Source organism: Gracilinanus agilis, chromosome 6 (genome assembly GCF_016433145.1).
Source record: "Gracilinanus agilis isolate LMUSP501 chromosome 6, AgileGrace, whole genome shotgun sequence".
NCBI classification, from domain to species: domain Eukaryota; kingdom Metazoa; phylum Chordata; class Mammalia; order Didelphimorphia; family Didelphidae; genus Gracilinanus; species Gracilinanus agilis.
Window position 1 is genome coordinate 11,562,427 of NC_058135.1, and position 26,969 is coordinate 11,589,395.

General features: G+C 42.3%; 1 protein-coding gene across 1 annotated transcript in view; it reads left to right on the top strand.

The window, feature by feature from the left end:
* LOC123251702 (protein transport protein Sec24D) overlaps positions 1 to 26,969 on the top strand; it is a 49,597-nt gene that overhangs the window by 10,926 nt on the left and 11,702 nt on the right. Inside the window, exons 3-8 of the mRNA XM_044681011.1 lie at positions 4,655 to 4,846; positions 6,247 to 6,340; positions 13,761 to 13,877; positions 19,380 to 19,553; positions 22,649 to 22,742; positions 23,206 to 23,351. Coding sequence (XP_044536946.1) covers positions 4,655 to 4,846; positions 6,247 to 6,340; positions 13,761 to 13,877; positions 19,380 to 19,553; positions 22,649 to 22,742; positions 23,206 to 23,351 — 817 coding nt within the window. The remainder of the gene's footprint in view (positions 1 to 4,654; positions 4,847 to 6,246; positions 6,341 to 13,760; positions 13,878 to 19,379; positions 19,554 to 22,648; positions 22,743 to 23,205; positions 23,352 to 26,969) is intronic.

Sequence of the window (26,969 nt, forward strand, 5' to 3'; positions counted from 1 at the left end):
TCCTGATCTCCCAGCTGCCAGAATTCCCCTAAATGACTTTGTATTTTTCAGGTCTATAGTTTATGTTCACATACCTGTGTACATGTTGTTTCCTGTGATAAAATGTCAGTTCTTTCAGAAGGATGGGTTTGGGTGTGTTTGTTTTTTCTTTGTATCCCCTGCTCCTTGTCACAAGTTAGGCACCTAGTCAAAGCTGAAAAAATGCTTTTAGGTTGATTGATGATACAGCTTCTTTCCTCCAAAAGTCTATAGTCTAATTGGAAAGATATGACATGGGCACAAACAAGATTAATACTATAAAACAGCAGATGACAAATGCCAGCTGAGAGAGTCATAGAAAGTAGAAAGAAGAAGGGGAAATTACTTCTGGTGTAAGGAACACAGGGGCGTTCCAAAAAATTTGGGTGGCCTTGAAGGATTTTGACATTTAGAGATGGAGAAGCAGCAAGGTTGGAGGGGGAGGGAAAGATGCCATGCATAGAGATGAGGAGGCATAAAAGTGTTTTCAGGGTATAGTAACGAAACTCTAGGCTTGATCTAAAGGGATCATATTGGAGAGGAGGAGATGAGAAACAGATTGTAATTAATTCAACCAAACTCCCAATGTTCTATCGATATGACTGCTCTGAAAACTAAAACCACTTGGCAGAAATAGACTGCCTTTACAAAAAATGTGTTTCTGCTCTTTGAAAGGCTATTTTAATTGAAAAGAATCAATTAAGCATCTATACTGTGATATTTACTGTGCTAGGCACTAGGGCAAGGGTCGGCAACGTATGGCTCTCGAGCCATATCTGGCTCTTTTGAGGGCCAGATAGGGCTCTTTCTGCAGGAGCCATAAAGTCCATTTTTTTTCAGGCGCTGTTACAGGAGTGGCACTGTGAGCACTGAACAGCTCTCACGAAATTACATTTTTAAAAATGTGGTGTTCATGGCTCTCGCGGCCAAAAAGGTTGCCGACCCCTGCACTAGGGTTTTAAAACCAACAATTAATTCTTCCTGCCCTCAAGGAACTTTTATTCTATTGAGGAGACAATATAAATATATAAGTAAGTACAAAACAGGTATATGATAAACTTAGAGGAAACTAGAGGTTTTTAGGGGAGGAAGAGGCATCAGAAAAGGTCTTATGTAGGAGGTGGATCATAGAGGAGAATCTTACTTAAAGCACAGTAGAACCTTTATATCTCTATTCTGAATTCTAGTCCTACATTGCCAACTGCCTATTGAACATTTCCATCTGGGTATTTCATAAAACCTTCAAACATGTCCACAATAGGACTCAGTATTGTTCCTTTCCAAACTCACCCCTCTTCTGAAAGATTTGTTAAAAAATACCACAATCCTTAATCACAGAATTTCCCAATCTGGGAATCATCCTCAACTCTTTCTTCTCTCTCACCTCACATACCTTACTAGCTGCCAAATCTTTCGGAATTTACCTTCACATCTCTTAAACCCATTTCTTTCTCTCCACTCACAGAGCCACTAACCTATATCACCTCTTACCTAGACTGTAAGCCTCCTAATTGGTCTCATGACCTCAAGCTTTTTTCTCCTCCAATCCATCTCAGTCACCAAATTAAGATTCCATAAACCAAATGTGACAATAAACTTCGGTGACTCCCTAATACCTCTAAGATCGATAATGTTTCCCCCCTTTTTGTCATTTATGCCCTTCACAATCTGGCTCCATTCTATCTTTCCAGACCCACATATTTTCCCTTTCATTTATTCTCTGACCTTCTTGCTACTCCTAATACAGTACATTCCATTTCCTGTTTCATTAATCTTTACTCAGATTATACCCCCAAGTAGTTCCTCTTCATCTCTACTTCTTAGACTCCCTAATTTTCTTTAAAGGCAAAACTCAAATGTTCCCTTCTACGTGTGGCCTTTATTAACTCTCCCCTCAGCTTCTAGGGTCTTTTTCACCCCCCCCAAAAAAAACCCTTGTATATATATTCTAAATATATGAATTTTCCCTGCTACAGATCGGCTCCAGAAAAATGCCAAAGTTCACAGCAAACAAAATAATAATTTTTTAAAACTCTATTGAGGTGGGGCAGCTGGGTAGTTCAGTGGATTGAGAGCCAGGCCTAGAGACGGGAGGTCCTGGGTTCAAATCCGGCCTCAGACACTTCCCAGCTGTGTGACCCTGGGCAAGTCACTTGACCCCCATTGCCTACCCTTACCACTCTTCCACCTATAAGTCAATACACAGAAGTTAAGGGTTTGGGGGGAAAAAAAAAGAAAACTCTATTGAGGAACTAGAGTAAATGACTTCTTCAGGCTTAGGAAGAAAGGTACAAGGTACATCCAGAAGCCTAAGTACAATGGGGCAGATTCCACTCTTCTCCCAGTCAAGGCAGTACCACCCTGGCTTCAAAGACTGTCAGGAATACATGTAAAAAGTCTGTTTACTGAGGTAGAAAGAGCTAAGGAAACTCCAATGGAAAAGAAGCAGCACTTTGGTCATAAAGTCCCAGGGTGGGACAAAGGAAGTGTGAAAGAGCAGGGACAACATAGCGCAGGCCAGGACGACCCAGGTCCTAAGGCCTCTCTGTTGAGAAACCATAGAAATTCCTCATGATCCAGAGCTCTGAACCTCAAAGATTTGGGCATGGGAGGGACAGGGGAAGGTAGCCAAATCTCAAGAGAAAGAGGTTAGCAAAAGAACCCATGAGCCCAGGGTGAGACCAAGTAGGGCTCAGCAAGGGATAGAGCCTGTCCCTGGCACAAAGTCCAAATTCAGGAACCAAAGTTGGAGAGTGAGTCAAAGAAAGCACTAACTGGTATCAACAATGACTGCATATCTAGAGATCCCAAAAAAGAGAGTAACTGTAACAAATGCAAGCAGTGACCCAAAGACAAAATGGATTTTCCCCAAGACCTTCATCAGTGCCTAGAAGAAATGAAGTGAAAGATAAAAATGAAATAAACACTCTTAAAGAAAAAAAATAGGAGAAAAATAGCTTAGAAGAAAAAGTGGTAAATCTTGTTGGAGAAATGGACTCTGTCCTGTTCTCTTCTACGATCTTAAGTCATAGGATCATAGAAACACAACTTTGAAAAACTTCAGAACTCTCATCAAAGCAAGGACTGCCCATGTCTCCAAAGCACCCATGAAGAAGCGTGCCGCCCACCTGCTGACAGAGAGGAAATGGACATGAGGTGCAGAAAGAGAGAAACGCTTCTAATCGTGGTCTCTGGGTGGATTGATTTTGCCTGACTCTGCTTATTTGTTGCAAGAGTTTGTTTTTTTCTCTCAGCTTTCAATGAGGAAGAGGGAGAAATGGAGGAAACAGTAGTTTCACCAAAAATAAGAGGGTAATTGAAATATTTTTTAAATTCCTAGAAGAAAATAAAAGAAAGCCCAGACAAGGACAGTTTTGAAAGTAATATGTACAGTTTAGAGTGTATATGTATGTGTATGTATATGTGTACATACACATATATGTATCTATAATAGACATTATGTAATATATAACATAAATTTATATGTATATGTAGAGATATTGCATATATAAAAAACACAATATAGGACAAAACACAAAAAGATTTGTTCTGGCATTCAAAACCCTTCACAACCTAGCCTCCTCTTACCCTTCCAGCCTTCTTAAAGCTTATTCCTCACCACGTACTCTTTGATTCAGTGATGCCGGCCTCCTGGCTGTTCCAGGAACAAGATACTCCATCTCTCATCTCTGGACATTTCCTCTGACTCTCCCTCATTCCTCAAACACTCTTCCTCCTCCATTTTGACTACTGATGTCTCTGGCTTCCTTTAAATTCCAACTAAAATCACGCCTTCTACAGGAAGCCTTTCCCAACCCCTCTTCATTCTAGTGCCCTCCTTCTAAGAGTTATTTTGTATTTGTCTTGTAGAGCGCCGGCTCATTTGTTTCACGTTGTCTCTCTCATTAGATTGTGAGCTCCTGGAGGGCAGGGAGTATATTTTGCCTCTATCTGTATCCTCGGGGCTTAGCACAGTGCCTGGCACATGGTAGGTGCTTAATCAATATTAATTCATCGACATATATGCACATAAATGTGTGTATGTCTATATTATCTATAATACTTCAATGCTAGTGGCAGGAGATAAAGATTCCCAGTTTCATTGCAAATCCTCTTTGTGTTCTGCTATATGTGAAAAGATTTTCTTTTGATGGTTTAGTCCAAAATAAAAATTTTAATTAAAAAAGGAGGATATTTAGGGGTTCCTCATCAGATTCTTCAGAAGAATCTCTTTCCTGTTGTGGCCCTGGTCCCATGGTCCTTTTTCTACAAGGAAATAGCCCCAGCTGTAAGAGCAATATAGAATATCGCCCCAGGACAAGGACTCTGAGCAGCCATAGTCAGATGGAAGGTCGGTACCCTTAGAAAGAGATCAGGGACCACTTTCAAGAGAAGGTAACATTTGACCTGGCCTTCAGAGGATGGGTAGGAATTGAATCGATGAAGTGGGGCCTGGGGAAGGGAGGGAACTGCATTTTACAAAGCCAAGTGTTTTGTGAGGTCTAAAGAGGGAGGAGTAAAGAGGAGCCATACTCTATTTTGTAGGCAGCTCCAGTATACGATCACAGACACTTCCTTCTCATTCCATGACTAAACTTGTAGAGTAACCTTTGTTTCTTAATTGTCTTGTTTCCAGGGAAGAGCAAGAAGAGGCTTCAGCCATTCGGGTGGGATTCGTCACCTATAACAAAGTCCTTCACTTCTTTAACGTCAAGAGTAACTTGGCCCAGCCTCAGATGATGGTGGTGACGGATGTGGCCGAGGTCTTTGTTCCGCTCTTGGATGGCTTCCTGGTCAACTATCAGGAATCCAAGGCTGTCATTCACAAGTAAAGAATGGTTCTTGGTTTTCACTGCAGAGCTCATTTTTAAGCACAGCTGTGTCTCTGATTGAGTCAATTCTGTTTGCAGAAAAGGCCCAAGACCTGGCGTGGTCACTTAGTAACCATAACTTTGAGCTAGTTGCTTTGTCTCTCTGGACCTCAATTTTCCCATCTGAAAAAAAGAAAGGATGGGACTAAATGGTTTCCCAGCTACTAGGGACCTCTGAGGTCATTTAGTCCAACAAAGGATATGCTAGTTAAATGTTTAACAACTGACTCTCCAAAACAAAAAATGTGCATACAACTCACTCTTCTATTTAATCTACATTATTAGCATTTCCCAATCATTTTCTTAAGTCTTTTTTTTTTTTATCCTGGGACTCCATTCTAGGAGCATAGGGCCACAACCAGTAGGCAATGGGTCACACAGTCGCTCAGGGTCACCTAGCTGGGAAGTGTCTGAGCCCGGATTTGAACCTAGGACCTTTCGTCTCTAGGCCTGGCTCTCAATCCACTGAGCTAGCCCAGCTGCCCCTACTTTAGGTTGCAGTTTCTTTAGCAGATGTAGTTTTTACAGGGTGGGGTTGCTAGCCCCACGCCCAACCCTCCACTTTTTTCATCCGGGCTAGGGACCGTCCTTGGCCCAGGAGTGGTAAGGGTGGGCAGTAGGGGTCAAGTGACTTGGAGTTTGAGTTATTGTTTTATTGTATAAAACAATAACTCAAACTCCAACTTGTTTCACTTGCCAGTCAATATCTGGGCTGTAAATTTTCACACTGAAAATTTAATAATCATCTTGGGTTAGTTCTGGCATATACTTGACTTGAACAACTGCCTGAACAAGAGTCTTTTCTATAATCCTAAGTCATAGGAACAGAGGTTTAAAGCTCAAAGAGAACTTAGAGGTCCTTGAGTCTAACTTCCTTCCAGCATCCCAGATTGCAGATGAGGAAACTAAGCCCAGAGAGGTTAACTGACTTGCCCAAGGCCATAGAGCTAGTGAGGATCAGGCATGAAGGGAGCAAGATTTGAACTCAAGTTGGTGCCTCTCAATAAGAGTCAGAGCAATCACAGATCCACTATGAGTTGGTGTGACTTTGATAAGATCACCCATGCCTCAGTTTCCTCATCTGTAAAATTAGAAGGCTGAACTAGATGGAGCAAGACCTTTGTCAACTCTAAATATTATATTCTAAAAACTCACCATGTGGCTGATAAATAAGGTAGCCTAGGGTTCATTTTTGTGTCACTTCTACCAAAATCCTCAAACCCACCCCATGAGATCATGGTCGGGGAATGCAGACATTCTCGAAGGAACATGCTTACCTGTAATGGGTGTTAAAATGCAGCTGTTGTTGGGGGCTGAAAATGTTTTCTCTTTGTAATGACCCTTCTTCTTTCCTCAGTTTGTTGGACCAGATTCCAGAGATTTTTGGCAATTCTAATGAGAACGAGACAGTCTTCGCTCCTGTTATCCAAGCTGGCATGGAAGCCCTAAAGGTCAGATCACACCTCTTTTGGAACAGAAAGTCTTAAGGCCAGTCACTGTGGTATATATATATAAATACTGGATAAGTGGGGCCAAATGCCTTGATTATTCTGGCCTTGGTTGCACAAACCTGTCTTGGGTTCTTGGCTCCCCAAGCTATGAGGGGAAATTCTCTGCCTGGGAGGAGAGGCAGCTTAGTGTGATAAGGAAAGCCTTGAATTTGCAGTCAAGAAAGTTGGGTTCAAATTCCAACCACTCAATGAGCAGCCATTTATTTTTAAGCCCTTACCTTTCATCTTGAAATCAATCCTGGATGTTGGTTCCAAGACAGAAGAGTGGTAAGAGCTAGGCAATGGGGGTTAAGTGACTTGCCCAGGGTCACCCAGCTAGGAAGTATCTGAGGTCACATTTGAACCCAGGACCTCCCGTCTCTGGGCCTGGCTCTCAATCCACTGAACCACCTATCTGCTCCCATAAGCAGGCATTTATTAAGTACTTCCAACATGCCAAGCACTCAGGCAATGAATGAAGCAGTGTCTCTGTTACTTGTTATCTGTATGTCCTAGTGAAGTCATTTAACTTGTTACCATCTCTGCAAATGAGACTAGAACTAGATGACCTCTAAAGACCCCTCCAGTCATGAGAGTGGGTCCCCCCCAGCTCATTTTGTTTTCTCTGGTAATGGGAGCCTCTGGGTACATGCCTGGGGCTGATTGCTCCAAAGAACCTTAGAGATCGTCTAATTTAGGGGTTCTCAGCCTTTTGTTTGTCATGGACCCTTTGGGCAGTCTGGTGAAGCCTGCAGACCCCTTTTTAGAACAATTTCACATTCCTCATTTCATTCCTTCTTAGTATGAAGGCAAGGGCTAGGCAATCAGGGTTAGGTGACTTGCCCAAGGTCACACAGCCAGGAAGCATCTGAACTCAAGAAGATGAATCTTCCCAGTTCCCAGCCCTTATTAGGGGCTTTGTCTGGACACCAAGACAAAATTCAGCTCTCTGCACCTTCACCACGTGCTCCTAGTTCTACTCTCTGGGCTCAGGAAGAACAAATAAAAACCTGTCTTAACATGGCACAGGAAGAGCCTTCGTTCTGGTCATGGGGTGAGGCAGAGGTTGTTCCATGATCACTAGAAACTTCCTCCATCCTTGGATCATCCCATAAGAAAAATGGGGCCAACAGGACTGACTCCTACATTCAGAAGCAGTTTGGGTCCCTTTGGTGTAGAGGACAGTGGCCTAGACTTGGAGTTGGGAGACCTGGGTTCAAATTCTACCTCGTGAGACCCTGGCTATGTAACCCTGGCCAAGTCTTTCTTCACTTCTCTGAGCCTCAGACCCGTAACTTGTCAAATATTTCCTTCTCTACTTTCTGGGTCTACAATTTGATTAGGCTGGGCACCCCTCTACCAATACGGGCTGTAGCCCCTCTCGACCCAAGAAGCAGCCTTCAAGAGCTGTGGCTGAACCATCCACCCGCCCTGTGCTCAGCTTGCTGATGCACCCCTCTCCTTGCCTAGCTAGACTGGTTCCTTCATGGCAGACCCCCGAGACCCTTCCTGAGATTGCTCTCAAAGGGTTTCCTGCTCGGGAGGACCCGCCAGAGCTGTGACTTTTCTCCATCGCTTTCAAGAACACAGGGTCACGTCCACACCACAAGATGGCCTCAGAGAAGGGCTTTGGCCGTAGGATTTGTGAGAGTACCTCCCCCAAATCAACTGCCACTGCCCCAAGACACGAATGGGCACAAGAAGAAGCTGGAAGAAAAGCAGCAAAGCATGGCCAAGCTGCCTCTTTGTTTCATCCATGAGCCAAGGCATGTCCTTCGAACGGCAGGTCTGGGGCTGGTACCGGAGCCATTAATGAGCCCAGGCTGGAGGCCAATGACCCCAAGTGGAAAAATATAAAAGAGAAGCTTTTCTCCTGGAGGAGCCAGCAGCAGTTCTTTGGGAACTTCCCTCCCCCATGGGAGGAGAGCTTTGCTTGCTCTTTGAGGCCTGCCAAGGAAAATCTCCCTGGAATCATCAGAACTAATAAACTTCCCAGGACCAGCAGATGGGGTGGAAACCGACAGAATCCCCGTCCAAGGAGGGGCTCGTCAGAAAGATAAAGAGGGACTCTTTGGAAATCTCTCGGGCATGTTTTCTCGGAAAGTCTGTGAAATTCACCAAGTCGGCTTCTTGACACTCGTTTCCTGCTGGAAATGCTTTCCTGCTCACGGGATCCGGTACTTTGCCCCGGCGTCTTATTTCCTCCCATCTCATCCAGTCCTTCTTCCAAAACCTGGCCCTGCCAGCCCCGCTGTGAATCCAGAAACACACTGCCGTTTAATCTGTGCACAAATAGGTCTTCTGATTATCTATAATTGACTTCCTCCTTGACAATAAGCGAAGATCGAATTCTAGGCCAAATGTTTAGTGAGAAATTACCGTAGGACTTCCGCCAAAAACATATCCTTTTTTCGCAGGCTAAAGGACCTTTTCTTTGAGTTATCTACAGTAAAGACTTGGCTTTCAGTGTTGGGGGAAGGAGGATAGCGAGAAACCAATAAGTAATTTCCCTAACATAGGAAACACTCCGATCAGAAAAACTTCACCTTCTCTGCAAATCATGGTCTTAGAGAAATGCCTGGGACGTTGAGAGGTGCTGTGACTAGTTCAGGGTCATACAGCCACTTGGTGTCACAGGTAGGATTTGAACTTGGGTCAGACTGGCTCAGGGTCCCACTATATATTCATTCAAATGAATGAAAAACAATTTCATAGAAATTTGAAGTTGGAAGGGACCTCAGAAGTCACTGAGTCAAATTCCCTCTTCAATATACCCAGAAAAATGGCCACCAAGCATTTGCGTGAAGATTTCCAGCATCATGGAACCATGTTGAGTGGCACGTGAGACATGAGTTCAAATCCAGACCTTGACACCTACCAGTTGTATGATCATAAACAAGTCATTTAACCTCAACCTCAGTTCCTTCCTGTATAAAAAATGGGCCTGATAATAGCTGTAGCACCTGGTTCATAGGGATATTACGAGGCTCAAATGCGATTTTAAATGCAAATCTCTTTCTAATTTTTAAGGCACAATAGAAGTAATCACTCTCATGGTTAATGGCGATATTATAGTTACTTCCTATAGGAGTCCAGGGCATACTGGAACCAGTCTAACGGGGAGGTTAATTTATGTAGGATGACAAGAGAAGATTTTTCACAGGCCAAAATAGAGCACAAAAGCCAGGAGAGTTTTCCTCTGACATAGAATATCATATCATATCATACCATATATGCAATGTAATACAATACAATATGAAGCAAATGACATGAAACATAATATGGTCTAATACAATATGATATGGTATGATATAATAATATAACACATAATTAGGTAGAATATATCTATACATATATAATTATCTACATAGGCCTAATTAAGGCCGGGTGAATGAAGAGTTTGGCCCAAATTCATCTTCATGGTAAGCCAGAGAAGAAGTGGAGCATTTCTAAGCCCAAATCAGCTATTTATCTGCGACAAAGGATTGTGAATGGCAGCCTCAAGATTAAATCTTAGCCCCAGGGCAATCTGCCTATATTTTATTATCTGAGGGTGGTATAGATTGGAATAGAGAATTCTAGCCCACCTCCATCAAGGACCTGGTAGATCAACCCCCAAAGAAGTGAGGCCCAGAAAGTGGTGTCATGGAACAGGGCCCAGCAAAGACAATAGGAGTGACACATTCAGTGAAGAACTGAGGGGGCAGCTGGGTGGCTCAGTGGATTGAGAGCCGAGCCTAGCCAGGAGGTCCTAGGTTCAAGTCTGGCTGCGTGACCCTGGGCAAGTCATTTCACCCCCATTACCTAGCCCTTCTTCTTCTGCCTTGGAGCCAATGCACAGTATTGATTCCAAGATGGAAGGTGAGGGTTAAAAAAAAAAAAAAAAAAGAACTGAGACACCCAGGAGGAAATGAGACACTGGAAGCAACAGAGATTTGAGAAGCAGTAGAGATGCGATGCCCAGGTGCAGGCCTACTGGGTAGCAGGTGTGGACAAAGCAGCATACCGTGCCTCTGAGGCTGACTGCCCATGTCACCTTGGACACCTTGGACTAGGTCTCATTTTCCTCATCTGTAAAATGAAGGTGTTCAGTTTGATGGCTTCCGAGGTCCCCTTCAACGCTTGAGAGAAAAATCTAAATTGCTGTCCCCTTGGGATTTCTTGGCTCCCCTGCTCAGAAAAGACTTAATCTTTGTGTTTCATTTCTACTTCCTGATTGGGGTGGGGCTGAGGGTATGGAAATGAACCTCAGAGCACAGATGAATCCACTTATCTCAGCTAAACTGTTATGAAATTGGCCTCAAACCAAGGCCATGTCACAAGCTGCTGCTTCTCTCTAATCGAGTCACCTCTACATTTTCCCTGATTGTCTCCTCCTTGACTTCAATCTCTAATGAAGAGATGGCCCTTCTCCTCACTAAGACCCAGCCCTCTAATTCATATTTCTTCCTATATCATCTGGCAGATCTCTTTTTGCTGGTTTCTACAAGCCTCCCTCATTCTCAACTCCATTTGGTCCAACCTCTAACTCTTCTCCTTTTCATAGTCCCTCCTAGAAAAAGCTATCTGCATCATTGCCTCTACTTCCTTTTCTGTTACTCACTTCTCACCTACTTGTAGTAGTCCCTTATTACTCAAGTGAAAGTTCTCTCTGCAAAGTGAGCTCTTAATTCCAAAACTCATTGATCTTTTCTCAGACCTTCTCCTTCTTGGTCTCTATAGCATTTGATCCTGTTTATCACCATCCCTTCCTAGATACCTTCTCCTCCCTAGTTTTCATGACACTGTTCCCTCCCCCCTCTTCTCTCCTTCACTCCCTCTTTCTCTCTCTCTTTTCTGTCCCTCCTCCCTCCCTCTTTCTTTCTCTCTCTTTCTCTCTCTCTCCCTCTCTCTGTCTTTCTCACATATATACATACACTCATTAGTTCTAATAAATTTAAATGTCATCTCTATCCAGACTATTTACAGATGAATATATCCTATCCTGGTCTTCCTCCTAATCTGCTTGCTCTGGGTCTCCAGTTGCCTATTGGATGTCTCCAACAATAATCTTTCTAACTTCCCTATTTCTGGTGAGGGTACCATCTTCCTTCCAGTTAGCCGCTTCACCATCTTGGAGTCATTCTAGACCCTTCCTTCTCTAATATACATGTCACTTAACTTCAGCGGTCCCTTTTTGCCTCTGGGGTAAAATACAAATTCCTAAGGGGCAGCCAGGTGGCTCAGTGGATTAAGAGCCGGGCACAGAGATGGGAGGTCCTGGGTTCAAATTTGGCCTCAGATGCTTCTTAGCTGTGTGACCCTGGGCAAGTCACTTCACCCCCATTGCCTAGCCCTTACCCCTCTTCTGCCTGAGAATCAATCTAAGATGGAAGGTAATGGTTTTAAATAATAATAATAATAATAATAATAATAATAATAATAATAAAATGCCAATCCCTCTGGTGGGCTTTTAGAATCCTTCATATCTGAGTGTCATCATTCAGAGATGCTTGGGATTCCTGGCTTCCTTCAAAGCTCAGTTCAGGGGCCATCTCCCATGGGAAACTGATCCTGATCCCCTCAGCTTTTAGGCACCCCCCCTGAAATGACTTGGGCCGTACTTTGGATTACTTTGTAATACATATGTTACTTTTCTATGTGGCATCCCCACTCCCCCAGGAGAATGCAACTTCTTTGAAGTAAAGGTTGATTCATTGTAGGCTCTCTAGCCCGGTGCCTGACACAAAGTAGACATTTAATAAATGCTCGTTGAACTGAATTATTTCTGTGGAACCAAGTAGGAAAGTACAGCAGTTGCAGCAGATTTCCAAGGTCAGCCAAAAGTGGCATGAGGGCTCTCATCGGGGAGTGTCTGCTCAGAAAAGGAGAGAGGTGGGAGGGGCAAGGGCTAGTGGGCGAGCAGTCCAGGTGCTGCCCTGGTACCCGGGGACGGTGAAAAGCCTTAGAGCAAGGCCTCTATCAGGTTAAATGTGGAAGTTTAGATATAGTTAGTTAGTTAGATGTAGTTACGGCTAAAGGGTTGGGGTTCTGCCCCACTGGAGAAAGTGCCCACACCAAGAAATCCTAAACCCCGACTAAAGGGTCCAAGTCTGTATGGATATTGTTGTTATTGAGTCATGTCCAACTCTGGGACCTCCATTTGGGGTTTTCTTGGCAAAGAGGCTAGATGCCATGTCCTTCTCCAGTTCATTTGACAAGAGGAGAAAGCTGGGGCAAAAGGGGTTAAGTGACTTGCCCAAGGTCATGCAGTTAGTAAGTGTCTAAGGCCACATTTAAACTCAGGTCTTCCTGACTCCAGGCCCAGCACTCTATCCACTGTATCACCTAGCTGGATTTGAATGTGGATTGAGTTCTACTAAAGAACAGTAGGAAGGGTACCAGCACTGGAGGCAAGCAATCTGAGATCAAATTCTACTTCTGCTTTGTATTACCTGAGGGACCTGCCAGTCTCTACAATGAAGGGTTTGGACTATACGAAATCCAGCATGAAGACCCAACAATCCTAAGGCAACACTATTCTGAAGCCTCCTTTTGGTTGAGAAGTCATTGGGGAATTTTGAAGATTGTGCCAACAAAATAATTCCTGCCCAACTAAAGAGGCATTGAATGTGGGACCAACAAAGCCCTTCTGTGTCTAGTGTTTTCTGTCTTGTGTTCAAGAACCAGCCTAGCAAAATGCAGAAAAGCTCCTAGGCAGAACATTAACCCTATTGTGTTGGTTGGGTTTCTTTTCCTAACTATCTAATAATAAATACGGTCTACTAAGATCAAATGATCATAGACCTAGAGCTAAAAGGGTCTTCAGAGGCCATCTACTCCACTGGCCTCCCACCCCATTTTATAGATGAAGAAACTGAGGGACCAAGAGATTAAGTGCTTTATTTCACAAGGTCACACAGATGAGTTGAAAGGGACTTATTCCAAGTTGTGAAGAGGCCATGAGTGGTCTTTGTCCAGGGAGAGCCCCCCCACACACACACACACAGATGAATATACAGATCTTTGAAGCTTTGCATGAAGTAGATGATGTCTATCTGACTTATCCCTTCCCCATCCTAGGGCTCTGATTCTGTGTTCCCATAGACCTCCTTTTGGGGAAATGTTTTGAGCCACAAACAGATTCTCTTTCTCATAGAGAGCAATCTCCCTGTGGGGAAGGGATGTCCCATTGCTAATCTCTTTTCTGTGGTCCCTAGTGTTGTGCTGTCCATGTTACACAGGGTCAATATGTTTGCTGAATAGAATTGAAGTGAAGAATTAATAGTGGTTAAACTCCTGTGAGCTCCTCAGATTTGTAGAACTGCAGGGCATGAGAATGAACCCTTGGTTTCTAAGCAAATACTCAGTAATGAAGGTATGCTCTTTGTTCTCTTGCTAGGCAGCAGACTGTCCAGGGAAGCTGTACATCTTCCACTCATCGCTGCCCACGGCCGAGGCCCCGGGCAAACTGAAAAACCGAGATGACAGAAAACTGATCAACACAGACAAAGAAAAGGTATTTTCCCTGAAGGAGCTTTTGGAATTCCACATTCCTTCATTCTTTATTTTTTTTTTTAATTTTTAGAAAAATTTTCTGTGGTTACATAATTCATGTTTTTACTTTACCCTTCACCCCTTCAAACCCCACCCGCCCCCCGCCCCGTAGCTAACTTGCATTTCCACTGGTTTTAACATGTGTGGTCAGTCAAGACTTATTTACATATTATTGATAGCTTCATTGGTGTGGTCTTTTCAGGTCTACATCCCCAATCATGTCCACATCAACCCAAGTGTTTAAGCAGTTGTTTTTCTTCTGTGTTTCCACTCCTGTAGTTTTTCCTCTGAATGTGGGTAGCGTTCTTTTCCATAAATCCCTCAGAATTGTCCTGGGTCATTGCATTGCTGCTGGTACAGAAGTCCATTACATTCGATTTTACCACAGTGTATCAGTCTCTGTGTACAATGTTCTGGCTCTGCTCCTTTCAATCTGCATCAATTCCTGGAGGTCTTTCCAGTTCACATGGAATTCCTCCAGTTTATTATTCCTTTTAGCACAATAGTATTCCATCACCAACATATATCACAATTTGTTCAACCATTCCCCAATTGAAGGGCATACCCTTGCTTTCCAGTTTTTTGCCACCACAAAGAGCACAGCTATAAATATTTTTGTGCAAGTCTGTTTATCTATGATCTCTTTGGGGTACAATCCCAGCAATAGTATGGCTGGATCAAAAGGCAGGCATTTTTTATCACTCTTTGGGCATAGTTCCAAATTACCATCCAGAATGGTTGGATCAGTTCACAACCCCACCAGCAGTGCATTAATGTCCCAATTTTGCCACATCCCCTCCAACATTCATTACTCTCCCCTGCTATCATTTTAGCCAATCTGCTAGATGTGAGGTGGTACCTCAGAGTTGTTTTCATTTGCATTTCTCTAATTATTAGAGATTTAGAATACTTTCTCATATGCTTATTGATACTTTTAATTTCTTTATCTGAAAATTGCCTATTCCTGTCCCTTGCCCATTTATCAATTGGGGAATGGCTTGATTTTTTATACAATTGATTTAGCTCCTTATATATTTGAGTAATTAGACCTCTATCAGAATTTTTTGTTATAAAGATTTTTTTCCCCAGTTTGTTGTTTCCCTTCTGATTTTGGTTGCATTGTTTTTGTTTGTACAAAACCTTTTTAATTTAATATGATCAAAATTATTTATTTTACATTTTGTAATTTTTTCTAACTCTTGCTTGGTTTTAAAATATTTCCTTTCCCAGAGATCTGACAAGTATACTATTCTGTGTTCATCTAATTTACTTACAGTTTCCTTCTTTATATTCAAGTCTTTCACCCATTCTGAATTTATCTTGGTGTAGGGTGTGAGATGTTGATCTAAACCTAATCACTCCCATATTGTTTTCCAATTTTCCTAGCAGTTTTTGTCAAATAGTGGATTTTTGTCCCAAAAGTTGGGCTCTTTGGGTTTATCATACACTGTTTTGCTGACATCACTTACCCCAAGTCTATTCCACTGATCCTCCCTTCTATCTCTTAACCAGTATCATATTGTTTTGATGACTGCTGCTTTATAGTATAGCTTAATATCTGGTACTGCTAAGCCACCTTCCTTCACTTTTTTTTTCATTATTTCCCTTGATATTCTTGACCTTTTGTTCTTCCAAATAAACTTTGTTGTAGTTTTTCTAGTTCAGTAAAAAAGGTTTTTGGCAGTTTGATAGGTATGGCACTAAATAAGTAAATTAATTTGGGTAGAATGGTCATTTCTATTTTGTTAGCTCATCCTACCCATGAGCAATGTTTTTCTAATTGTTTAGATCTAATTTTAATTGTTTGGAAAGTGTTTTGTAGTTGTGTCCATATAATTCCTGTGTTTGTTTTGGTAGATAGATTCCTAAGTATTTTATATTATCTAGGGTAATTTTAAATGGTGTTCCTCTTTCTACCTCCTGCTGTTGTAATGTGTGGGAAATATATAGAAATGCTGATTATTTATGTACATTTATTTTGTATCCTGCAACTTTGCTAAAGTTGTTGATTATTTCTACTAGCTTTTTAGTTGATTCTCTAGGATTTTTTAAGTAGACCATCATATCATCTGCAAAGAGTGATAGCTTAGTCTCCTCATTGCCTATTTTAATACCTTCAATTTCTTTTTCTTCTCTTATTGCTACTGCTAGTGCTTCTAGTGCAATGTTAAATAATAGAGTTGATAATGGGCATCCTTTTTTCACACCTGATCTTATTGGAAAGGCTTCTAATTTGTCCCCATTGCATATTATGCTTGTTGATGGTTTTAGATATATACTGTTCATTATTTTTAGGAAAGGACCTTCTATTCCTATACTTTCTAGTGTTTTCAGTAGGAATGGGTGTTGTATTTTGTCAAAGGCTTTTTCAGCCTCTATTGAGATAATCATGTAGTTTTTGTTGGTTTGCTTGTTGATATGGTCAATTGTATGGATGGTTTTCCTAATGTTGAACCATCCTTGCATTCCTGGTATAAATCCCACCTGATCATGATAAATAACCCTCTTTATCACTTGCTGAAGTCTTTTTGCTAGTATTCTATTTAAGATTTTTGCATCTATGTTCATTAAGGAGATTGGTCTGTAATTTTCTTTCTCTGTTTTTGATCTACCTAGCTTTGGAATCAGCACCATATTTGTGTCATAAAAGGAGTTTTGTAAGACTCCTTCTTTGCTTATTATATCAGGTAATTTGTATAGTATTGGGATTAATTGTTCTTTGAATGTTGATACAATTCACTTGTGAATCCATTAGGCCCTGGCGATTTTTTCTTAGGGAGTTCTTTAATGTCCTGTTCAATTTCTTTTTCTGATATTGGGTTATTTAAGTATTCTATTTCTTCTGTTGTTAATCTAGACAATTAATATCTTTGCAAATATTCATCCATATCACCTAGATTGCTAAATTTATTGCCATATAATTGGGCAAAATAGTTTTTAATGATTGCCTTAATTTCCTCTTCATTAGAGGTGAGGTTTCCCTTTTCATCTTTGATACTATTAATTTGGTTTTCTTCTTTCCTTTTTTAAATTAGATTAGCCAGTACTTTGTTTATTTTATCTGTTTTTTTCAAAATACCAGCTTCTAGTCTTATTTATTAATTCAATAGTTCTTTTACTTTCGATTTTATTAATTTCTCCTTTGATTTTTAGTATTTCTAATTTAGTTTTCATCTGAGGATTTTTAATTTGTTCATGTTCTAGTTTTTTAAGTTGCATGCCCAATTCATTAACCTCTGCCCTCCCTAATTTGTTAATATATGCACTCAGTGATATAAATTTTCCCCTTAGAACTGCTTTGGCTGCATCCCATAGGTTTGGGTAAGATGTTTCATCATTGTCATTGTCTTCAATGAAATTATTAATTGTTTCTGTGATTTGTTCTTTTCCTTCATTCTTTGAAGAGTTGGGAACATTTTTAAACCTCATAAACTGGAGAGAGGGGGAAAAAAAGGAATCCATCTTCCCAGCCTCATATTCTCAAAGGTGTCCTTGTTCCCCAGTAGGTAGCTAACTGAACATTGCATGTGAACTCTGGTATAAACTGTGTTAATTCTGTTGACTCCACAGCAGAGCCTTTGTCCAAATAATCCTCACGATCTGGTTGCCACAAGGTTACAGCACTTTGGAAGGTCTTCCAGTGCCTTTCCTGAAAGCTGAGCCTAATTCATATTTCTCACTATATCCAGCCTGGGTGATACTGGGCCACCACCATACTACACTGAACCACCCCCTCTGGTTTAGCTGATGTTTGGGAATCTCGATACTTTCTCTCCCCAAGGAATTCCCTGTCCTTGGTTAGACCTAGAATCATTTATCTCTGCAGTTTCCAGTTATCATTTTGTCATATTTTTAGAACTTCTTGTTTTGTTTTGTTGGAATGGTGATACTTTTTAATGGATGGTTGTTCCCTTTAGGGAATATTGCTCAAGGCAAGGAAGTTTGAAAATAAAAACATTTGTATATAGACAACAACAAGCCTAAGTATCACAAAACTTTCTATATGGATTAGATTGTAGAAAGGAGGAAAGAGATTGCATAATGAGAATAGTATAGATGTACTAATCAAGATGGTATAGATTTACACTAATGGGGGTGGTGTGGACCTAAATTAATTTAATTTAAATTTGTTTATTTATTTAGAATATTTTTCCATGGTTACATGATTTGTGATTTTTCCCACCTCTCTTCCCTCCCCCTCCCGGAGCTGACAAGCAATTCCACTGGGTTATACATGTATCATTGTTCAGAACCTATTTCCATATTGTTACTATTTGCAATAGAGTGATCATTTAAAGCCAAAATCCCCAAACACGTCTCCATCGAACTATGTGATCGATCATCTGTTTTTCTTCTGCATTTCTGCTCTCACAGTTCTTTCTCTGGATCTCTGGACAGCGTTCTTTCTCATAAGTTCCTCGGTATTGTCCTAAATCATTGTATAGCTACTAGTAGAAAAGTCCATTACATTTGATTGTGCCACAGTGTATCTGTCTCTGTGTATAATATTCTCCTGGCTCTGCTCCTTTTGCTCTGCATCAGTTCATGGCGGTCTTTCCAGTTCACATGGAATTCCTCCAGTTCATTATTCCTTTTAGCACAATAGTATTCCATCACCAACAGATACCACAATTTATTCAGTCATTCCCCAATTGAGGGACACCCCCTCACTTTCCAATTTTTTGCCGCCACAAAGAGTGGGGCTATAAATATTTTTGTACAAGTATTTTTCCTTATTAGCTCTTTGGGATACAAACCCAGCAGTAGTATGGCTGGCTCAAAGGGTAGGAAGTCCTTTAAAGCCCTTTGGACATAGTTCCAAATTGCCCTCCAGAATGGTTGGATTAATTCACAACTCCACCAGCAGTGTATTAGTTGGACCTAAATTAATAGAGAAGGTATAGACCTAATGGAGGAGGTGTGGACCTGAACCAATGGGGATGATGTGGATCTGAAAAAGTAGGGATGGTGTGGACCTAAAGAGAATGGGACAGAAATGATAAAAAATGGTTCAGTCATTAAGCTACATTTCCCTTGGAGGCCAGGACTAGAAAGACAGGCAGAGCCAGAGGATCACTGTGACCTCTTAGTTGGCTCCCCAAATCCTGGGATTCTGGATTCTCCTGTTAGAGAGCTGATCAGTCCCAGCTCTCCTGGACTTCCCAGTCTAATGGGGGAGGCAACCTCAAACATCTGTGAACAAATATGGGTTATTTGTTCACAGGGTCAACTGAAAGCAAAGATGGGGGAAAGGCAACAGGATTAAGGGGGATTGGGAGAAGCTTCCTATAGAAAATGGGATTTGAGCTGGGACTTGAAGGAAGTCAGGAGGCAGAGATGAAGTGAGTGTGTTCTAGGCATGGAAAACCTCTTGGATCTGGGGAGATGGAGTGTCTTGTGCAGGGCTCCCAAAGGGGGAATTAACTGTTGATGCATGAGTTTTCTTTTTCATTTCTGCCTTTAGACACTCTTCCAGCCCCAGACCAACATTTATGAAACCCTGGCTAAGGACTGCGTGGCCACCGGCTGCTGTGTGAACCTCTTCCTCTTCCCCAACCAGTACGTGGACGTGGCCTCAATGGGCCTGGTGACCCAGCAGACAGGAGGCACGCTGTATAAATACAACAATTTCCAGGTAGTCAATTCTACAGCAACCAGATGTCTCCTCCAGATGCTCTCTGCTTCTTCTCTCATTTTACCTGGGTTTTCAGCTTCTTGGAGCTTTGCAGGCTCTGCCCTCTTGTGGACAGAATACAAACCGGAGAAACCAGATACAGACATTCCCAGAGTCCTCTGCTCCAAAGCCCTTACTTGGCAAATCGAAGGATGGGTCTAGGGATGAATAAGAAGCAATACAACTAGATCTCCCACTAGGGTCCTCTGGCTCTGGGTTCAGTGCCCGAGCCCTAAAGTATCTGACACATGTTGCATTCATTTAGCCACAGAATTAATGGAATGATGTTCACTAACAAGATGGATAGTGAATTTAGTATACTCTACAGTTAAGTAGACTTTACTTACTTTAACTGAAGAAAATCAGGATCATGGACAGTTAGTAGACAGAGTCACCTCAGAGGCAGGAAGGCATGACCTGGGTTCAAATTCTACCTCTGACTGCTACTGGCTTCACACCCTAGACAAGTCACTTCACTCAGTGCCCCAGTTAACTCACCTAAGACTTTAACTTGCATTGACCTACACTGGCAGAGAGTGTCCTCAACCAGACCTCCTTTTACCAGGTCTGGGGGGGAATGGGGAGAAGCAAAGCTAGGACCATGAGTCATAAACTTAGGACCGGAAGGATGTCTGGAGTTTGTCATTTATCAAGACCAACTTCCTGCTTCTGCAGATAAGGAGAGACAGAGGGAGGGAGAAAGAGACAGAGAGAGACAGAGAGAGACAGAGAGAGACAGAGAGACTGAGATTAAACAGCTATCCTGAATTTGAATTCTGTGTCAGCACTCTCTGTGGCCCCAGGAAAGCTACTTTGTCTTTTTAGGGCCCCGTTTCCTCATTTATAAAATTAGGGCATTGGCCTACATGTCTCACAGCCCCTCCCAGCTCTCAATCTTGAATCCTAAAGCATATGACTTATCCAAAGTCTCACAGGTAGTAAGAGGCAGAGGCAGAATTGAGCTCAGCTCTTCTGACTCCAAATTTGCTAGCTAAAAATTGGCTTTAGTAGGACAGCCATTGGCTATCCCATTTTTATTTAATTAATTAGATTAGAGATCTCTTTGGGCAGTAGAAAACTCAATGGGCCTGCAACATTATTGTTTTGGTTATTTGCTCCAAAGATACAGATCACCATTCATATACTTGGGCACTCTTCTGGCCAACATATCTCTAACCCTGGGAGGTCAAAGGACAGTTGGAAAAAGTCTCCCATTGACTTGCCAGTTTGTCACAGCACATCTTGACAGATGGGTGGCCTCGCTTCATTTCTACTGATACTGTGAGAACACCAGCAGAACATTCCACATGTCCAAGGGGCCTCCCTTGCCCTCACCTGTGGTCAGCCCATCTTCATTTCCTACCCCATCTCCCTGATGACATCTTGGACTTGTGTTTTTTAAACTTCCTCAGAGGTCCTATTCACACCTAGTAGAGACTTCTATTGTCTTCTTCACATTACTCATTTTCTTCTATGAGATCCCACTCTGGTGTCTCATGACATGGAGGTGATCTTGGATCCTCAGAAGCAATGCCAAGGGAATGTAAGCCCATCCTGGAAAGGCCTTGAGGATGATCCTAGGAACAGATTAGCCTAGAAAAGTGAGAAGTCTTAGCCCCAGTACTAGGCCATTGGGTCATGAATTCTCTGGACATGCAAATACATGAGACAAAGAAAATTACAAAATAGACAGTAGAATAAAAAGTTAACTTAAGAGACTTAATACATCCAACAGTTGTCAGTACAGTGAATATCAAAGAATGCTTAGAGTTGGGAAGAAAAGGCAAAAGTCAGTATATACCTACAGTCCATAAATTTTCAGTGTGAGCATTTACACCTTAGAAATTGGCAAAGGCTACGAATCAGGGATGAATTTATTTTTTGTTAGTTGCCTAGGCTTAAGAAAGTAAAATAGGAAATGTTAAAAGTGCTGATTAAGCTGAAAATGTAAGCCCCTGAATCGTTCAGGGGCCCAGTTGTTAAACATACCAGCATCAGTTGTTAGACATATCAGCCCACCTCTGAGGAAAGGCCTTGGTTTCCTCACCTATAAAAAATGAAGCTGTTGGACTAGATGGTTTCTTGGGTCCTATCTAATTCTAATGTTCTATGAAAGGTTAAAAAATAATCCTAGGAAGAGTGCCTAAAAGGGCATCTTTCCTTGGCCATCTTGGGCAATGCAATGTCTGTGTCCTGTCCCTGAGCAAGGCTCTCCTGCTTGTCTGATCAGCACAGAGAAGTCCTCCTAGGATTTTGCCCAGTCAGCTTGGGAGTTTTTCCCACTTTCCCCAAGAGGTTTCTTTTCTTTCCTTTCCTTGTGTGAAATGCTAAATGGCAGAGGCTGGGGCTGCCTGAATACTCTTTAGCTAGTCCAGGACTATTTCAGGGACATGTTGACATGGAACAAACACGGCTCAGGTGTGATTTCAGAAACTCTTTTGCAGGTGTGTGGATGGTAGCTTAGCAAACAGAGATGCCCAGAGTTAGAATCTGAGTGAAACACGAAGCAAGGTGGGGCAGTGGATAGAGTGCTGGGTCTGGAGTCAGGAAGGCCCCCAGTGCAACTTTGCCTCAGACATTTGTCAGCAGTGTGACCTGGGGAAGGCCACCTCTTTGGAGAGGGATTCAACTTCTTTATCAATAGAATGAGGGGGCTTGACTAGATGGCTTCTGAGGGCCCTTTCACCTCTGACTCTATGACCCTATTCAATACTTCCCATAGAAAGGTATGTGCCAGGCACAAGAAAGAAAAAGAAAAAACAAGCAACAACCACTGCCTTTAAGGAGCTTAGATTCTCAGCAGTAATCGTTTCTTTCTCTGTAAAATAAGACAATTGGGCCAGATGACCTCTAAGGTTCTTTCCAGCCCCAGCATTCTGTGGTCTATGGAAGCTAATTGCTTTGTCTCTTAGTTTCCCCACCTGTAAAATGGGAATAATGATGTCCACTGCGACCCCTACCTCCCTGGAGTATTGTCAGGGTAAACATCTGTATGTTTCTGGTGGAGTCTCTTTTCTTATGCTTTTTCCACTCTCTGCTGGGAATGTTATTTTCAGAAGCACTTGGACAGCCAGACATTTTTGAACGACCTCAGGAATGATGTCCAGAAAATGATCGGATTCGATGCTATCATGAGGGTCCGCACCAGCACAGGTAAATGTGGGAATCCCAAGTGAGCGGGCTGCCCAGCCTATGCATTGATCTCGGAGCCTCCCTAATGGGGAGGGGGTGGTCCCAGATCATCTGAGGGTGTAGGGACCCAGCAGGGACCATGTGGATATGAAGGGGGACTTGATTTGACTTCCAGTCTCTCCCTCTATAAATGAAGCGTGTTGGATGAAGTAATCTCCAAATGAGTGATGCTAAGATGGGGTCCCTATGATTTGTGTTTGGCAAAATCGATTCCATGCAATTTAAGTTTATTTAGCTGTCGGGTGTGACAGGAGTGTCTCCTACACCAAAATGAAGGAGTTTTCTTTTCTCTCCTTTCTGAAGTTAACTTAAAGGGGAAAGTATGGGCATTCAACAAGATAGAGGCTCACAAGGCAGATGAAAGCATGATAAAAGAAGGGGCCTGGGGTCCCCTGAGCCACGGATCCCTGTTTTCTGATTTCAGGTTTCAGGGCCACCGACTTCTTTGGTGCTATTTACATGAACAATACCACAGATGTAGAGATGGCCGGCGTGGACTGTGACAAAGCCGTGACAGTGGAGTTCAAGCATGATGACAAACTGAGCGAAGACAGTGGTGCCCTCATTCAGGTGAGAGGCTGACTGTGAGTTCCACACCTCTGCATCTCACTCCCTGTTGGAGCTTGGACAAGTCACTTCCATTCCCTGGGCCTGAGTTTCCTTGCCTGTAAAATGGGGGGTGGATTAGACAACCACTGAGATCCTTTCCATCTCTAAAGGATATCTTGATCTGGAGGGCAGTGGCCATGGGCAGTGAGGATATCTTGGAACTGAGATCCCACTTCTTTCAAAGAAGAATTTGAATCTGTTTCTCTTAAAGCAACGCCATTCCAGTCAGAAGTCCTGTTCTCAGGAATCCCCATAAGCACACTTCACCTTGGTCCTACTGGATGCTTTCAGTCAACCTGCAGCAGTGCAGGCAAATTGAATCCCCTTTCTATGGAACAGCTCTTCTAATATTTAGAACCAGTTTTCATGTCTCCCTGTTTTCCTTTGGACCCTAAAGGATCTGTAGCTTCCAGAAGTTTCTGCCATCAGGATTCAGAGTAAAATGTTGTCATTAAGGGGAAGGCTTTTTGTTCTGGTCATCCTACTTTCCTTTTGCTTCCTAGTTTACTTTGTGTTCCAATCCCTAGACACCTTCAGTCCTCATGTGGATCTCCTGCATCCCTGCATCCCTCTTTCTGGGCAAGTTCATTGGACTAGCCCTTGATACCCTGAATGACTATGGGAAATAGTTAAGCCTTAAGGGTGAGGGTGCTAGGCAGTAAGAATATAAAGACAGCTGGGAAAGACCCTGTTTTTCCCTCCCTCTCCTGGGGAATTCGTCTTCTTCTGAAGCAGGAGGAGATGGATGGATGGATGGAAAAGGCACGGGTGGGTGGTGGTACCTAGGAGTGACCATAATGGAAATAACAAACTAGACAAGGAAGCCTTCACTTCTCGTGGTAGGGAACAGTTCTTCCTGTTTGTCCTTGTCACTCCAACAAGTACTATGATTAATTAACAATAACCTTTTTATTCACTTCTATGATTTCTCATCAAGTAATTCATCTTTAGGAATGATTTATAAAGTTCTTAACAGTCATGGTAAAGTCCATGTTGTTTTTAAGAGAAGTGGCTTCATGCTTCTGTCTAAGATCCCTACTGACAGGCTATTTGTCAGGATCACAGGGTTGGAAGGCTCATTTTACAGATGAGCAAACTGAGGCCCAGGAGACTGTTCTCACATACCCCAGCGAGTGTTTAATACATGTTTGTTGAATTGGATTTTGGTCTGAAATGCAGCCTGTAATATTTTCTATGTGGCTTCTTTAGAAGAACTGATTTACAAAACTTGGAGATCCATAAGGAAGGCTTTCATTCTGTAGAAAGATGGAGGGCAATTATTGACATCATTTAATTGCTCTGCTGTGTCTGGTGTAAAACATGCCAAATCAAAGGCACCAGTACGAGGCCTTATTCATCATTTTGGTTCTGTTCTCTGTGTAGCCTCACAAACTTCTGGGGTGAAATCCAGGCTGAAAGTGAGTTTTATTTTGTGGTCAAAAACAGAACCCAGAAAGATTCGACTGCTGACAGTCTGGTTGCTAATAGTTTCCAGACCCCAGCTGGCCCAAGTCAGGAAAGTGTGGCAATCAGTTGCTTCAGAACTCTGCAGATACTTCTGAGTAGGAGTATTTGAAGAGATGGTCTAGTGTCAAGTCATTCATTCAGGCCCATCCCTGGATTCATTCATTCATTCATTCAATGAGCACTTATTAAGCATCTGCCACGTGGCAGGTATTGTGCCAGGCACTCAGGGATACAAAGATGAGGCTGAAATGATCTCTACCCTTTAAAGCTTTGATTCTACTGGTAATTTACTGTCTTTAAATGGGGGTGGGGAGGGTGGGGGAGAAAACCATTGTACTGATATCTTTGGGTTTTCGATCACCACTCTTCCCATTCTCTACCTCCCCCCTCTCCCAGGAGCATCCATTTTATTAAATTTATATGGCACCGACTTTTAAGGCCAAACTCTGGCTTTTCCCCCTTCATGGGATATTTCCTTCCCAGAAGCTCCCCGCTGCTTCCTATGGGGGAACTCTGAGAACATGGAATACGATAGGTGCTTAATTAAATTGCTTCTCTGATGGATGCAAGTCTTTCCTAAATGTGGTTCTCTCATATTCACTCCAACATTTCACAGGCTGACCGCCTTCTTCAAAGTAAGGGAACAAGGGGAAGTGAAGGGAATAAACACTTATATTGGCCCTACTGTGTACAGCAGGCTATGCTAAGCATAGAAATAGGATCTCCTTTTTAGTAGAAGCCGAAGGACTTCTATCAGCTGAGTTTATTCAACTAAATTCCATTCAACAACTATTTATGAAATGCCTTCTGTGACTAGGGTTACAGACTAAAAAAGAAAGCAGCCCCTAAACTCAAGAATTTACATTCTCTACAACTAGAGAGATGTTGGTAAAGGTTTTAACAACCTGCTTTTGGGAGGGGAGGATGTGTGCACAATATACTTTGAAGTTTAATTTTGCATTATTGACAGTTTCTCTGTGACTGTCCTAAGTCTCGGTAATCAGCAAAAGGATGATATTCTGATTTATAGTGCTCACCAATTCTGATGGGGGTAAATGCTCACACATTTCACAATCGGCTTTTGTGAGCCCAAACATGTTGGCTCCTACACACTCCCATTACAACACAGAAATATACAAGTAATCATTTGAGGTGGGAGACACCATTAAGAGAATTAGAAAAAGCTTCTAGTAGAAGGTGGCCCCTGATCTTAGTCTTAGAGGAAAATGGAAATTCTAAGAGATTGAGTGAGGAAGGAGTAGCTCCCCAGAGATGCTAAATCCACAAAGCTTAACTGCAAGTAAACAATTTTCTAACTGTTCTTCCCTCATTTCAGGAAGTTGATTCTTTCTAACATTATTTATACAAAACAAATATAAACCATGAGGTCTTTTTTTTTTTAACAGAAAGTAAATAATTTGCTAATTGCTTTTCCTCTAGGACGAGTTAATCCTTTCTAACACTGTCTGTATAAAAATAAATATAAACTGTTAGGCAGTCATTCAGCTGGTGTAATAAAACTCTGAGTTCGGAATAAAGGATGCCAAGCAAACCTAGGTACTCTGTGAGCCCAGCCTTACAAAGGCATACTTTTGATGGGCCTGGAATAGAATTGAATAGTGTTAGGGGGTAGCTGGGTAGCTCAGTGGCTTGAGAGCTAAGCCTAGAGACGGGAGTTCCTAGGTTCAAATCCAGCCTCAGACACTTCCCAGCTATGTGACCCTGGGCAAGTCACTTGACCCCCATTGCCCACCCTTACCACTCTTCTGCCTTGGAGCCAATACACAGTATTGACTCCAAGACGGAAGGTTAGGGTTAAAAAAAAAAAGAAAAAAAAAAGGGGGGGGGCAGCTGGGTAGCTCAGTAGAGTGAGAGCCAGGTCTAGAGACAGGAGGTCCTAGGTTCAAATCCGGCCTCAGACATTTCCCAGCTGTGTGACCCTGGGCAAGTCACTTGACCCCCATTGCCTACCCTTACCAATCTTCCACCAAGGAACTAATACACAGAAGTTAAGGGTTTAAAAAAAAAAAAAAAAGAATTGAATAGTGTTTAGTAAGCACTTGCTATGTACTAAGCGTTGTATAAAGCTCTGAGGGGACAAAGAGAAAATTG